Source organism: Arvicola amphibius, chromosome 6 (assembly GCF_903992535.2).
Source record: "Arvicola amphibius chromosome 6, mArvAmp1.2, whole genome shotgun sequence".
In the NCBI taxonomy this organism is placed as follows: Eukaryota; Metazoa; Chordata; class Mammalia; order Rodentia; family Cricetidae; genus Arvicola; species Arvicola amphibius.
In genome coordinates, this window is record NC_052052.2 from 13,938,391 (window position 1) to 13,953,111 (window position 14,721).

Consider the following 14,721-nt stretch of genomic DNA (forward strand, 5'->3'; position numbering starts at 1 on the left):
GGTTGGCATGGTTTTTAAACTGCTTTTATTGCAGTTTGTCTTTATATGTGAAAAAGTTACCAGATTTAAAATAGGGAGAGGAAACAGCAGAAACAGACAAGTGAGTGTCTTTACTTGTTGGCTCTGCTCCCACAGATGCACCCGGAGCTGGGCAATCTCACTGGTTTCTGATTGTTCCTTCACAGGCAAAGAGAATCTTCGGAGCTGTCAGGGCATTTTAAGAATCTGTGCAAAGCTTCTCAGTTTGACAAGTGTGGGCGGCACAGGGATCTGTTTTTGCTCGGTGGTCAGCTTTGGATAGGCCAAGGCTCTGGCAGTCTTCCGGGAGTAGGTCTGTGCCAGGCTTGTGGGCACATGAGGCTGGCCACCATAATCTCTGTTTTCTTTAAGTTGAAAGTGGCAGAGCCTTGACAGAAGCAACTCCACTTTCTTCTGCTGGTTTTGGCTTCCACCTCCCACTACTGGCCAGGAAAAACAGCCTGGGCCTAGGGGCAGGGAGAGAGAGTCCAGCCTTTGAAGGGATGGCAGCTGTAGTGGTTGGACACTGTTTGACATCTGTGTCCCCTCTAAATTGCCAAACAAGCCCTAGCAGGAGACTCTGCAAGTAGCTCCACCTGAATAAGAGAATCAGTGCTTAAAGTGGTGGGGTCCTTATAGTTAGACCCATTTAGGCTGACCAGGAAGTCTGTTCATGAGTGTGTGTGTGTATGTGTGTGTGTGTGTGTGTGTGTGTGTGTGTGCGCGCGCGCGCGCGCATGCCCATGCATGCATGCATATGTGTGCACGTTTATGTGTGGAGGCTGTAGGACAAACTCAGGTTTGGGTCCTCAGGACACCATCTACCTTGGTTATGGAGGCAAGGTCTCTCACTCAACTGGAACTTGCTGATTCAAGTAGGCTGGCTGGTCATGGCGCAGCAGATTCCACCTTTGTTTCCCCAACTCTAAGACTGTGAACAAGTGTGCCTCATGTGTGTGTTCTGGAGTTGAACATAGGTTCTCAAGCTTGCACGGTAAGCACTTTATGGACTGCGCTATCTCCCCAGCGCGAAACCTATACTTTTAGCATATATACTTTGTATCAGACTCATTTCACCTTAAGAGAACACACACGGTTGTTAGTGAAGTACTTTATTTGTAAGAGCCTCCCAGGGGTCTCTTTGGTACTGCAAGACAGGAAGTTGCAAGCAAATGTGAAGCTGGAGGCGGACAATCTGCCAGTCCAGGTAGATGGGTGAAAGGGAAAGCTCAGTCTAACTCACCAGGCTTTGGTGTCTCATCTGAGTGGTGACAGAAGGACCTCTACCCTGCCTCTAGGGTGGGAGAGGGGTGTTTATCACAGGGGGGACGTGGTTGGGCTGCAGAGGGGTGCTAGAGGAGACAATGTGTCCAGATGTGGAACAAGGCTGCTCCCTCAGCACTTTGGCGACTTTCCACTGCAAAACTTGTTGGGATAGAATTGATACTTTAAACTGTAGCTTTTCTGGTTCTGGTGGAAACATTCAACTGCGACTTTGTCACATTGGCACAGCTGTTTCCTACAGGGGTCCTGGTCGGCTGAAATTAGAGGGAAACAGACACTGAGCTGACGGTTGTTAATATCCCACGGCTGCTGGTGGGGACCAGCCTGTTCTGAGGCAAGCACTGGAGCCACTGGAAAGGCAGACCCCATCGGATGGGGACACACAGCCCATGTGATGGGGATGCACTGCGCCTGCCAGAGGTTTGCCTAGCTTCCTAGACAATCTCTTCTAGGTTTTAGTTTAGTTTAGTTTTTGTTTTTAAGGACAGGGTCTAATGTAGCTCAGGCTAGCCTTGAACTCCCTATGTAGCTGAGGATAACCTTGAACTTCTGATCCTTGCGCCTCAACATCCTGGGCTCTGGGATTCCAGGCACGCTAAATCATGCCCAAATCATACATACAGTGTTAGGGATGGAACCCAGGTCCTTGTGTATGTGAGGCTGGCACTCTCCAGTTGAGCCTCATCTCTGGCCCCACCTTGTTAACAGACCTGCTTGTGTAAGGAAACCCAGCCTCACTGACTCAGGATGGATGGAACTGGTAAAACCTGTGTGGTCTACTCTTTCTCCTTGGCTGTGATTGGTCTTAGGTCATATGCAGCTTCATTCTGAATGAAGTGCTAAAGAGGAAGTCAGCAGGGGCTCCTGGGAAGCATTCAATACCCCTCTCCAAAGAATCTTGGAGAGGGAAAGCCACCTGTCATTGGTGGCCAAAGGCATTCTCAGAGCTCTAGTGTGACTTGTAGTATAAGCACAGATGTTGGCACCATGCCAGAGCTGAGGAGCTAGCCTGACCCCGGGCTGCAGCAGTTGCCCAGGTTGGCACCACACTGCCCTAAGAATTCTTTCCAATCTGACAGAGGCCCCTTTACTCCACGTGTCACCACCTTGCAGGCAGCATGGCTCACTGGCCCCCCTCCCTCCTGCCCATCCCCCAGCCAGGGTGAGCCCTCTTTGTGCAGAAGTGTCTCTTGCTACTTTGCTAAATAATAGGTCCCTGTTGCTGTGGTCCCCAGACCTCAAGACAATGGCTAGGAAGGCCCAGCTTGTTCTTGTCCCTTCTTGTCTCACTGCTCAGACTCATCCTCACGTGTCCATTGGGCAGCACAGAGTGGACTATGGTCCTCTTTGATCTTTTGCCCATGCTGGGCCTTCTTTGAGGGATGGCCCAACCTTCCTCTCCCACTGTGAGCCTCACTGACTCTCTTAGGACTTAGCTTAGGTAACACTGTTTGCAGGACCCCCCTGCAAAGCCTCAGGCTTTGCAAAGCCTTTTTCTGCCTTCCCATTGGAGTCTTCTGTGATTTTCTAAGCAGGGATAAATCCCCCTTCTGCTCCAGCACACTGCCCAGCATTTATTTGCTCAATAAACACATGAGGGCAGCTAACCAGGATCTCAGGGTTTTTCTTACCAGAGCAGATGATTTTGCCCCCTTCGTAGCTGAACTTGTAGGTCAGAAATTTTGTGCCGCAATTGTCTTTCTGCAGTTGGTCGTAACAACAGTTGTGAGCAACACAGCACCTGGTTGGTGGGGGTGGGGGCAGATCCTGTTGAGGCTGTGTTCTCACAGCCCTGGAGTCCTAGTGCCTCCCCAAGTCCCTTGATCTTTGACCCTGAGCAGAGACTCAGAAACATTGGAGGGGTCTAGAACAGAGTTCCCAATGCACTGACTATTTTACTGGTGGGGGTACCCAAGGGCCCTGAGGAAAAATACCAGGTCTGTCCTAGTCCTGACCGCACCAGGGTCCTGAGGCAACTGGTACCAGTTCTGTCCTAGTACCGTCCCAGCCAGAGTGAACTGAAGATAGGGGTGTCCTCACCGATCTGTCGCATCCTTGGAGGATCCCCTGCCACCCCGGCCACAGTGGCAACCATAGAAAGCATAGCTGGTCTCAGCTCTCTTTCCCGTCTTAAGTAAGATCATTTGTCTGAACTCTGCAGGGCTCCCTTGGATCTGTATTGGGCCTGAAAGGAGATGGAGAAATGGCTGGTGAAGGACAGTGAACCCTGTGCCCCTCCTCCACATTGGCATCTCTCTACTGCTTCTCTCCCCACAAATGCCTTCCTTCCCATTCCCACTGAGAGAGGGCTGGGGCAATGGGAAGGAGCACTGGAGGAGGGGGTGCCCCTCTGCTTAGATCACCACCCCCCTGCTGAGTTCAGAGTCAAGTCTTACCAAAGGCCATGATCACAGCTGTTAGCAGCAGGAGGACCTTCATGTTGTCAGCCTGTGAATGACAAGTATAGACAACTGGCCCGGGGTTTCCTACCAGGAGTCTCGGCAGACATTCACCTAGACCTCTGCCCCAGCCCCTGCTCTGCTGTCTGACTTAGCAACCCTGGAGTACAGACATGCTCTTGCATGGGGCTAGGTCACAGAGAGCATAGGTGGCTTCAGACAGTGCATCACGCGTGTCACCCCTTGTCCCTTCCCTGCTCTGTGGAATATGATACAGTACCAGGAGCACCCTAGCACCTCCTTCAGTCCTTCTGGGAGACTGGATTCATTCCACAAAACTGGGTGGCTGAAGGCAATGTCTCTCCTCATTAGATATCAACCTGCATCCCTGCGTTAGGGTGAAGGCTTCGGAACTCCATCCATGGAATTTGATTCCCAACAGTTCTTGTCCCGAACTAAAACTGCACATTCTCTTTGCAAGCCTTTCTAACCCCGTGTAGATTGCATGTACACACACATGCTCTTGAACTCTCGCTCAGCACCTTCACAAACCCATACAACATACTTGCACACAAATACTGTCTTTAAGTGTTTACGTGATGGTAGTTCACATCCACAGGCATGTCCATGAGCACACACATACATGCACCTAGACAACCACTCAAGTGCAGTCACAAGGCTGGAGTTTCTGGGCATTTACCTCTCAGATGATGCCGCAGCTCCTTCTCCAAGGGCCTGTCTTGTTTTTCCTGAACTTCAACTGCCCTTAAATATCCTTTCCTTCTGCAGGGTTGGGGGTTGGTGAGACACAGGGATGGATAGGTGGGCGTGGTCAAATAGTGGTCTCATAGATAGGATACCCAAAGCCTTGAGCAATCCTCCCCCCTCCCCCCCCCCCCCCCATCTTCTGGCTGTAGAGGCTTGAGAGCTGGAAAATCCTTCATACCATGGGTTGACACTATAATAAATCTGGCTGATTTTGAAACTCTCCGGCTTCTGAGAAAAGGGCTCAGTTCCTGGCTGAGGAAGTTTCTCTATCCAATCTGGGTATAACCAACAGGTCACCTCCCAGCAGCACTCCCAGGAGTGGGCAAGGGTTGTGTACACAGTGGGAACAAGAGTGTTTGTAAGCCAGGAATGTTCTGTTTCCTAATTGATTTTGACATTTGCGAATAGGAAAGAAGACATTGATTCAGTAGAGTTTGTTCATTTCTTCCATTCATCATTCATTCAATCACAAAAGATACATGCTAAACCTCTGTGAGGTCCAAGGCTGCACAAACTTCTTGAGGGGGATGAGGATGTTGCAGGAGTCAAGTTCTTGGGGCCCCACAGACCACTCCAGCCAGGGAAGGATTGGATGGGCTGGATTCTCTGTTCCTCAAAGAGCCCAGCATCTCCATATTCTCTTCTTCCTCCCCTTCATGGTCCTCCCCCTCTCTCATCCCATGTGATTTTCTTCTCTGTGTGCTTATGTGATGTGGTTTTGCCTGTGTGTGCAGCTGTGTGTGCATATGTGTGTGCATGCGTGGAAAGTTTAGAGAACACCCATGGATATTGTTCTTCTGTAACTGTCTGCCATGGATTTTGAGACAGGGCCTCTCATTGACCTGAGCATCACAAAGTAAACCAATCTGCTGCACGGAGTCCCAGGGACCTGGTCACCTTCCTCTCCCCAGCACTGGGATGACAAATGTGTGCATATTACATAGGTTCTGGGGATTGAACTCAGGTCCTCGGGACTGCAAAGCAAGCACTTAACTGACGGAGTCATCTTACCAGTTCTGTAAGAATTTTAAACCTGGAAAAAATCCAGAAGTTGTTCTTGATTTTTCCCACCAGATTGCCGTCACCACTGTCCCTCCTAACCCTCACCCGTTTGGCAGTGGGCTTCTTATGTTTCTTGGGTCTATGATGTCTTTATTCTCCAGGCTTCACGGATATAGTGATTGAGTTCTTTAGTTCCTAAACTAAACATCTTTCTCCCCCTGCCCTCCAACCTGTGCTAAGAATTTGGTGTCCCTGGCCTTAAGTAAATCACCGGACACTAATCCTTCAGATACTCCTTCAGTAGAGGCTGTGGGATTCCAGTGCACCCCAGCTGTCCCTCACTGTTTGTAGCCTATGGTAGATGAGTGTCATAGACCTGTTTCAGACTTGAGCTGGGCTCAAAGGGTAAGTTCAAAGGGTCATGTCCAGATCAGGACAAACCCAAACCAGATGCACCTCATGCCCTTTCTGTGTTCCTCTTGGAAGATGATGAAGGTGGAGGCTGTCTTCTTGGATACTGAGTGGTGGAATGGAGGACAGCTATTCTGGAACATTCTACTACCCTCAGAGAGTCTAGTGTGAGAAGGAAGTGAAGGATTTTTCTTTTATGTTGTTGATAAACAAAATCATTGCATCTTTCTGTAGTTTATATGTGAGTCATTCTAGCAGATGTCCTTCTGATATTCTGAAAATGAGCTTGTTTCATTTCTTTAAAGGCAGAATTCTTTGAATATGTTATTGGTTGAATGTGTCCTCCTTTTGGACCTCACTTCCTGTTCAAATCTTGAAACCTTAGGCTCCGGCCCTGTTCGGTAATAGAGTCATTGAAGAAATGAATAGCTAAGATGAGTTCATTAGATCCTGATCCTATCAACCTTGATGTCTTTAGGCAAAGGGGAAGAAATGTGGGTTCAGAGAGGTGGTCACAGTGTGACAGTTCTACTTCCCAGGGAGCCCAAGATGCCAACAAGTACAGAAGGCAGGAGAGTCCTGGACAGACTCTCACCTTCAGAAGGACCCAACCATCTGGGCTCCTCTGGCCTCTGCCTCAGGGCCCTGAGCCAATCCATTTTTGATACCTGTGTCAGCAGCGAGGGAGGTGGAGTCAGCATTCCAGGAAGTGTTGCCTGCAAAGTTTAGTTTCCTTCCCCACATAGAGCCTTGCGCTCAGGTGTAGCTGGATTTTTGGCTTTGCCATGGAAAGTGTATCAGGCTAAGCCAGCAGTGAAGCAGGTCTCATGGAAGGACTCTTAAAGCAGAGGCCTTAAGCACAGAACTTAATAGAGAGGTGCTGGGGGAAGAGAGGAATCCTCGAGTGTGGATGTGGGCTTCTCAGGGAAGTCTCACTCCTTGGCCCCGTGGCTCTCTAGTTTCCATCAGTCTGGGTAATTCACAGCAAGTTGGAGGGTCAAAGAGTATACTTTTTTCGTTTTTTAAAAATTTATTTATTTATTAAAAATTTCCACCTCCTCCCCTCCTCCTATTGCCCTCCTACTCCCTCCTCCCCTCTCCCTTTCTCTCCAGTCCTAAGAGTGCCCTGCCCTCTGGGAAGTCCAAGGCCCTTCCCTCTCCTTCCAGGTCTAGGAAGGTGTGCATCCCAACAGACTAGGCTCCAAAAAAGCCAGTACATGCAGTAGAATCAAAACCCAGTGCCATTGTCATCGGCTTCTTAGTCAGCCCTCATTGTCAGCCACATTCAGAGAGTCTGGTTTGATCACATGCTTGTTCAGTCCCAGTCCAGCTGGCCTTGGTGAGCTCCCATTAGATCACTCCCACCATCTCTGTGGGTGGATGCACCCCTCGTGGTCCTGACTTCCTTGCTCATGTTCTCCCTCCTTCTGCTCTTCATCTGGACCTTGGGAGCTCAGTCCAGTGCTTCAATGTGGGTCTCTGTCTCTATCTCTATCCATCGCCGGATGAAGGTTCTATGGTGATATGCAAGATATTCATCAGTGTGGCTTGCAAGAGGCTTGGCTCTAGAGGGGTTCCCAGGTGTCCAAGGAGATGTCCCCAGCTAGGTCCTCAGGCAGCAGAGTAGAGGGTACCTGAACTGGCCTTATCCCATAGCCACACAAAGGGTGTCCTTTTATGAACAAAGTTGGAAAGTAGGTTTATAAGCGGTGTTGTTGGGAATAAGAAGTGCTAAAAATCAAGGTTAGCAATCATTTGGGTCCTCAGTAGGCATGGCTTAAATTGTCTTTAACATTTTTGGTTGAGATGTCTTTAGGAAACTGCCCATCATCTCTGTGAGCCCTTCTGGTATTATTAGCAGTGTGTGGAGCTTCCTGGCTGTGCCAGCAGGAAGGATAAACCAACCAAATCTTAGGTGAAGGGTTTCCTTCTCATATCACCCCAGTTTTGGGTCTTTCTATCTTGTCTCCTTTACACTACTCATTTTTGGGGGCTTTGCCATTAGTAGAAAGCAGATGTGAATACTACTTACCTGACAGGGGAGACACCATGATCAGTAAGGTAGTTTTCTCAGCAAGGCTTACCCACTGCACCCTGGATGTGCTGACCCCTGCCATTTCCCGAGATGTAGAAAACTTGACTATGATTTATGATAATGAGGGGAGTATTTGTACTTGTCATTTCCAAGAAAGGAAGGAAGAAGGAAGGAAGGAAGGAAGGAAGGAAGAAAGAAAGGAAGGAAGGAAGGGAGGGGGAGGGAGGAAAAGAAGGAGGGAGGAAGGGATGAAGGACATCAGAATGAAGTAAGGTGACTCCCTGCCAGCTCCTACACTCCTTTTAGCCCAGGCTTCTCTCCTGAGCAACTGATGTGAAGCCTACATCAAGGTTCAGGGAGATCTCATCTCTGTCAGAGACTTCATCCCCTGTGGTGGACATTCCCCCTTGGTTCAGCCTCTCAGGTTCTGGAGCACTTACTAAGCAATCAGCAGAAGGTTCCTCCCCCTCCATATATCCCGGGGCCCCCACTAAGTCCAGTCTTTAGTACTGCATCAATACTAAGGACCCTGGTGACACCAGATGGTATTTCTTCATTTCTCATTTTCAAGGCTTTTTCTTAGAATTCAGTCCACTTGTTTGTGTTCTTTCCACCCATGTCTAACCTAAGCCCTTGGGCATCTCTGAACAAAACAAGATGTCTGCTCAAATGGGAATCACATGATGGATGAGGGTAACAAAGACCAAAATGTGCTCTCTGATGACCAGAGTCAAAAATCCCCAGCAATGTGCTCACAAACTAGATGAAACTGATGAAAGAATTTATTTTGTGTCAACAGAGGGGGGAGCAAAGCCATCTGGCCATCTTAATAGATGTAATACAGGAATTTTGTAATATACAAACTATTTTATGATAAAAACCTCATCAAATTAGATAAAAATCCTAAAGGCTATGTATGCAAAAGCCTTAGCTAATGTTCTTGGGAAGATGGAAATATTTCTAAGGCAAAACAAGACTTTCACTCATAGCGAGGTGGATAGAAGGAACACCGAGGAGGTGGGATAGGGAAAAGAAATCCCGGGTCCTGAGTGTGGTTGGTTTGTCTTTCCTGTTGGCAGAGTCAGGAAGCTCCACACACTGCTGATAAAGCCAAAATTGCCCACAGAGATGATGGGCATTTTTCCTTAAAACATCTCAAGCCAAAAATCATTAAGATAACTAAACTAAGCAAATGGTGGCTTTTCTGGGCTCAAAGAACTTCTGTCTCTGACTTTGGGTATTTCTTCCTGACAACACCCTCACAATTCCATTTCATAGCTTAGAATGCAGTTAAGTTTTGGATCCACATGGTCCACATGTGCTTTCTGAAATTTCTCTTAAATCAAATTCAACTCTCTCTCAGCTCCAGCTGATAATTCCCTGAGACTATTTAAGTCCTTGTCACCATTTAAGGTTTTGTTTAAATTAATCAGGTCATCAGGACCTACCCCAATAATGCGCTATAGATGCAAAATGGCTTCTAGCAATCTTTGGAAGTCATTAAGAATCTGCAATTGATCTCCCCTAATTTGCACCTTTTAGGGTCTAATTTTTTGTAAACCTATTTTTTGGCCTAAAGAATTAATAGAATCTCCTATTTATATTGGTTCAGGAGCAATTTGTAATCCCTGACAAGGCAATATTTTCTTTGCTCCTTCAAACATTCTTTCTAAAGTATCTACATTTGAAACAGGTGACGAAATGTCATCCATGTAGTGGTAAACTATAGATTGAGGAAATTGCTTGCATATCATTTCCAATGAATGATTTCTAAAATATTGGCACAGGGTAAGGCTATTTAATGCTCCTTTTGGGAGAATCTTCTATTGATATCTCTTAGCAAGCTGAGAAGGGCTGTAAGTAGGTACTGTGAAGGCAAAATTTTCTCTATATTTTTCTTGAAGAAAAAATCTTTTAAATCAATAACTATGAGAGGCCATCCTTTAGGCAATAGAGATGGCAAAGGAATGCCAGACTGTTGAGGACCTAATGGCTGAATCACCTTATTAACAGCTTAGTTTTGTTACCGCTTTCCAGATTTATTTTTAATCACAAATACAGGAGAATTCCAACGGCTGGTTGATTCTTCAATATGTTGAGCATCTAGTTGCTCCTGTACCAGCTGTTCTAAAGCCTGCAGTTTCTCTATTGTAAAAGGCTATTGTTTAACCCATACAGGTTGTCTGTCAACTATTTTAAAGGTAGGGTTGTTGTTGCCTTTGGAATATCAGCAGCTGTCTTGCCCAATTCTTATACAACCCAAATGGTCAGTGGCAGTTCTTTATAATACCTTGTAATATTTTACTCGGAAACATACAATAATTTATGATTTATTTCTGAGACTGGGCTACTGTTAATCTGAGTATACCACTGCTGTAACAAATCATGTCCCTACAAATTCATTGCTATGTTAGCCACATATGGTTTTAATTTTCCTCTCTGTTCTTCTGGCCCTATACTTTTGACCCATCTTGCCCTCTACTTGAGATAAAATTTCAATCCCTAACCAGGCTGTGGTGGCACATGTCTTTAATTCCAGCACTTGGGAGGCAGAGGCAGGAAGATCTCTGTGAGTTCAAGTCCAGCCTACTCTATGTGAGCTAGTTCCAGCATAGACTCCAAAGCTACAGAGAAACCCTGTCTCGAAAAACCAAAAAAAAAAGTTCAATCCCTAAAAGTTAAAAATTTACATTCTGAAGAGGTCAATTTGGATGCCATGATTCTGATGAAATTAGTTTTACATCCACATCTGTGTCTACCAGGCTTTCAATGACATCATTTATTTGCATTTTAATTTTGGTCTTTGTTTATTTACAGAAGTTTGCCAAAATACTCATTTTATAGTTTCTCCTGAATTTTTGTTCTCTCTTCTAGAGCTGTTCTATTATCTAGAGCAGTATGGTTTCTTACAATAGAAATTTTGTTCTTAAATTGCTCTGGGAATGAGTTTTCTCTAAGAGGGCAGACAATGACTAAACCAGATTTGGCACAGGGGCCTGTGAGTGGCCCTTCATGGAGTTTCCTGATGGCAAAGGATTACCATGAATATTCCTCATTGACCTACATCCACTAGTCCAATGCCTGCCTTTGCCACACCTTCCATATAATCCAGAAGGGAAGGGTGTTTTGAATGGATTATTCTTAGAAAAATTGTTGTTTCTAGGAACACCCTGTCTACAATTCCTTTTAAGGTGATCTTGTTTGCCACAGGCATAACATTTGACATTTCAATTTTTCCTCAAACTTCTGGAAATCACTTCTCCTATCCATGCATTATCATCTTCATGAAATTCAATATTAATTGTATCTCAGTTCCATTCCTCCAAAGGTGCTGGCCTTGCCTTTAATGGCCTAACTATCCTTTTGTATAGGGAACTGGCCTTTTCAAAAGCCAGAGATTCAATTATTATTTCCTAGCTTCTAAATTTGGTATCCTTCTACCTACTGCAGAAGTCAATCTTTGTAAGAGATCTGTAAAGTCTTCCTTTGGGCCATGAATAACCTTCATCAATGATTCTTACTAAATTTACTTAATTTACCCTCCTATTTCTCCAATTCCATCCCAAGCATTCAAAGCTGTGACATGGCACAAATCCAGGGTGTGGTCATGATATACTGCCTGCCCTTCTATAGTAACATATTCTCTTTCTCTAAGAATTTGATCTTGGAACATTTCCCTACCTCTTGCTTTAATCCATTGCTCAACATTCTTAGCCTCTTCTCTGAACTGCATTATAATTGTGGCCCAGGCTAAAATACCTTTAAACAAATCTATCCAGTCATTAGGGATAATTCTGTTACAAACTGACCATGAGTTTAACCTTAAAACCTTTGGCTGTTCCTCTCTATTCTTATAATACAGTACTGTGTGGTAGAATGTCCTGATGGCCTGGTACCAGAGGGATAGCAAGCAACCTCCACTAGCCATGAACCCCCTCTTGGGTTATACCTGGCCTGGCTCTGGAATTTCCACCCAGCCCCAGGCCTTAGCTTGTGTTACATTTCCCTTTTGTTGGCCTATGTGAATTCTGAGTGAGAGTTTCCCATGGATACAAAGCCTATGCAAACCTTGGTCCAGGGAAATCCTGGAAAACTGCATGACTTCATGAATCAGGGATTTGCGCCTGGCATTGTATTACCAGAAACTTCTTTCAGTTTGTTTTGAGATATGGAAAGCTTCTAGCTAAAGTGTGAATACAGGAAAAATTAAGCTGCTGGGAGGTGAAGGGAAGGCTTCAGTTCACCAAGACTGAGCCCGTGCGGCCGCAGAGCTAAGTTCATTCTCAATGTGTCTCTGAGTCTTCATTTCTCGGAACTGTGTGCACTGCGCTGATTTGTCTTGACAATGCTGAAATTGGCTCTCCATTAAATTCTTCTGTCTGGATTTGAATATCTCTGTGAACCGTTTCATGAGGTTTTTCTAAGGCCTGTGCCTTAGTACTCAGATTAACTAAAGCAAACATAATACAGCAAATCTCTGAAAAACACACAGGGGACTGTTCAGGAAAAGCACATATGTTGGAAGGCTGCATGAAGGATATGACAGAAAAATACCAAACTTGTTCAGAGCTCGGGGAGGGGGAAGAAAAGAACGCCTAGCCAGGTGGGGCTCGAGCTTCAGTAGGAGTCCCACGTGTATCTGCGGCCTGTGCCGGTAGGTTTTTTTTTTTTTTGTGAATTTGTGCCCCAAATATTGGGCACCAATTGTACTACAAATAATAGAAATGCAGAGACAGATATTGGGGTTCAACCTGAAGATCAGAAAAGCAAAGCAGCCTGCCATTGGCTCTTAACTCTACCGTAGATCATGGTGATCCTGCCTCCAGGAATCCTCAGGCTGAGACCTGTTCTTCCCATTTTATAATCCTCTCTAGTGCTGGGATTAAAGGCATGAACCACCACCACCCAGTGTCAATAGCTAACTAGGGTTTCTACTGGGATTAAATGTGTGTGCCACCACTGTCTAGTTTGTATGGCTGACCAGTATGACTGTTTTACTCTCTGATCTTCAGGCAAACTTTATTTATTAAAATACAAATGAAATATCACTACAGAAATGTTTAACCTTTCAACTTGTTGTGAACTATTTTCTCCTAGTGATGGGAGTTAGAAAGCCGAGGGATTTCGTGAGCAGCTATTGCCCAGACAAGGAGTGACTCTCCCTCGGGAAGCCTGTACCCATACTTGGGGGTGTCTCACTGTTCTCCTGAGTACTTGAGCTTCAAATCTAGGTCAAAATGCCTTTTAATGAACTCGAACTCTACACCATTTTGAAGTTCTTTCCCATGGTGTAGCCAGGAACGTGGTTTTACTTGAGTGGAAGTCACGGAGAGGTAAAGGAACTGCCCAGGCTGCAGGCAGATGTGTGGAACCACAGGCTGTGCTCTTCCCCAGCTAGGCTGCCATCCCCAGGACAGAAAGGTGAGAGATTAGAAATGAGAGAGAGAGAGAGAGAGAGAGAGAGAGAGAGAGAGAGAGAGAGAGAGAGAGGGAGTAAGGGTTCGGATAGCCCTTTCCTGACATAGCCCCAGGGATTTCCCTGATGTCCACTATCTTCCTAAATTTCCATCATTTCGCAATATGCCAAGGTTGGGGACCAGGCCTTCATCATTATGGCTTTTAAGGGACATTTACAATCCAAATCATTATTCCAGCTGACCAGCCTCTTTCACTTTCTCTGGCGTTTAGTTTATTCCTTTCTGGAATGTGAAGAATTTCCATGATGTTGGAGTCCCACAGTCTGTAGCCTAATATGCTATGAGGGGCCTGCTGGCCTTGACAGTTTGGGACTTGTTGATTCCACGTGAAGTTCTGGATTTTGTTGTCTATCTTGGTGGAATTTTGTCAGAGATTGCACTGATAGCTTTGTCAGGGTAAGTCTGGAGTGTCTTTGGTTGTTTCCTTTTTCCTGAAGGATCGATGGATACATTGATGGGAGCAGGGGAATCAAAGCTTCCACTAGTTCTAGATCTAGATTTGTCTCTGCCTTTGCATACAGGAATATGACAGAGTTTAGTGCATATGGGTTATTATTTTGTTGACCTTCCCTGTCACCTGGGTACTCTGTACCTTTAAGAGACAAGCTCTGCCCACTCCAAACCCCCTTGCACCAAGATAAGCAGATCCCCCCCCTCCAGTGGGCTCTCTATCTTCCCCTTCCTCTTCTGTAGAGGTAACTTCTTTCCCCTCTTCTTCCCCTTTTCCTTTCTCCCCTTCCCCTTTCCCTTCCCGTTCATAACCCACTAAATAAACTCTATAGTCAAACTCTCTCTCTGCATGATGTATCTTCTCTCACTCTCCACAGTCTCCCACCCGCCAACGGAACCCGCCGAGGCCTCGCATGACCCGCCGATGCCCCTCGTGGGACCACTATCCCTCGAGGGACCGGTCCCCCACCACCATATCTTTATAAAAGAATAACAATATGTTGTTTTCAATTTGCCTCTCTGGTGCTGTGATGCAAGTCTGACCAAAAGCAATTCGACAGGGAAAGGGTTCATTTGGCTCACAGGTTACACAGGTCCATCATCAGGGAAGCCAGAGCATGATGTGGGAGTCTGGAGGCAGGAGCTGATGCAGAGGCCATGGAGGGCCTTCCTCTTTTTTCTTGGTTGTCGATTTAGCAGGGTAAGGAGTGATGTCTGCTTCCTCTGTTGCTCTTAGCTCATCTGTCACTCACTTGGGTGATGTTGGTGGCACACCTGCTTGTGTACACTGTCCAGGATTGGACTTTAACTTCCCCAAGAGCCATGGCTTTCCCTGAATCTGTGAATCTGAGCCCCAGCCAGCCAGAGATTTTCCCTT

At 46.1% G+C, this 14,721-nt stretch overlaps 2 protein-coding genes and 1 non-coding gene across 6 annotated transcripts in view; 2 read left to right on the forward strand and 1 right to left on the reverse strand.

The window, feature by feature from the left end:
- Positions 1-14,721, forward strand: part of Pla2g5 (phospholipase A2 group V) — a 56,119-nt gene that overhangs the window by 20,814 nt on the left and 20,584 nt on the right. The window contains exon 1 of one of the 4 annotated variants that reach the window (XM_038333461.1): positions 13,656-13,790. The exons of 2 other annotated variants lie outside the window; for them this stretch is intronic. The gene's annotated coding sequence lies outside the window, so the exon portion shown is untranslated. Of the gene's footprint in view, positions 1-13,655; positions 13,791-14,524; positions 14,545-14,721 lie in introns of those variants that run through there. One more of the 4 variants, XM_038333462.1, reaches the window with a different exon arrangement.
- On the reverse strand, positions 1,137-4,786 carry LOC119816645 (phospholipase A2, membrane associated-like). Its single transcript, XM_038333463.1, has 6 exons — positions 4,648-4,786; positions 4,402-4,484; positions 3,699-3,750; positions 3,343-3,487; positions 2,934-3,043; positions 1,137-1,556 (listed from the first exon to the last, which is right to left on the reverse strand). The coding sequence occupies exons 3-6, from the start codon at positions 3,739-3,741 to the stop codon at positions 1,414-1,416; spliced, it is 441 nt and encodes a 146-aa protein (XP_038189391.1). The 5' UTR covers positions 3,742-3,750; positions 4,402-4,484; positions 4,648-4,786; the 3' UTR covers positions 1,137-1,413.
- Positions 7,907-8,065, forward strand: LOC119818150. The gene has a single exon (XR_005286057.1). It is a non-coding gene; the product is annotated as a U1 spliceosomal RNA (small nuclear RNA).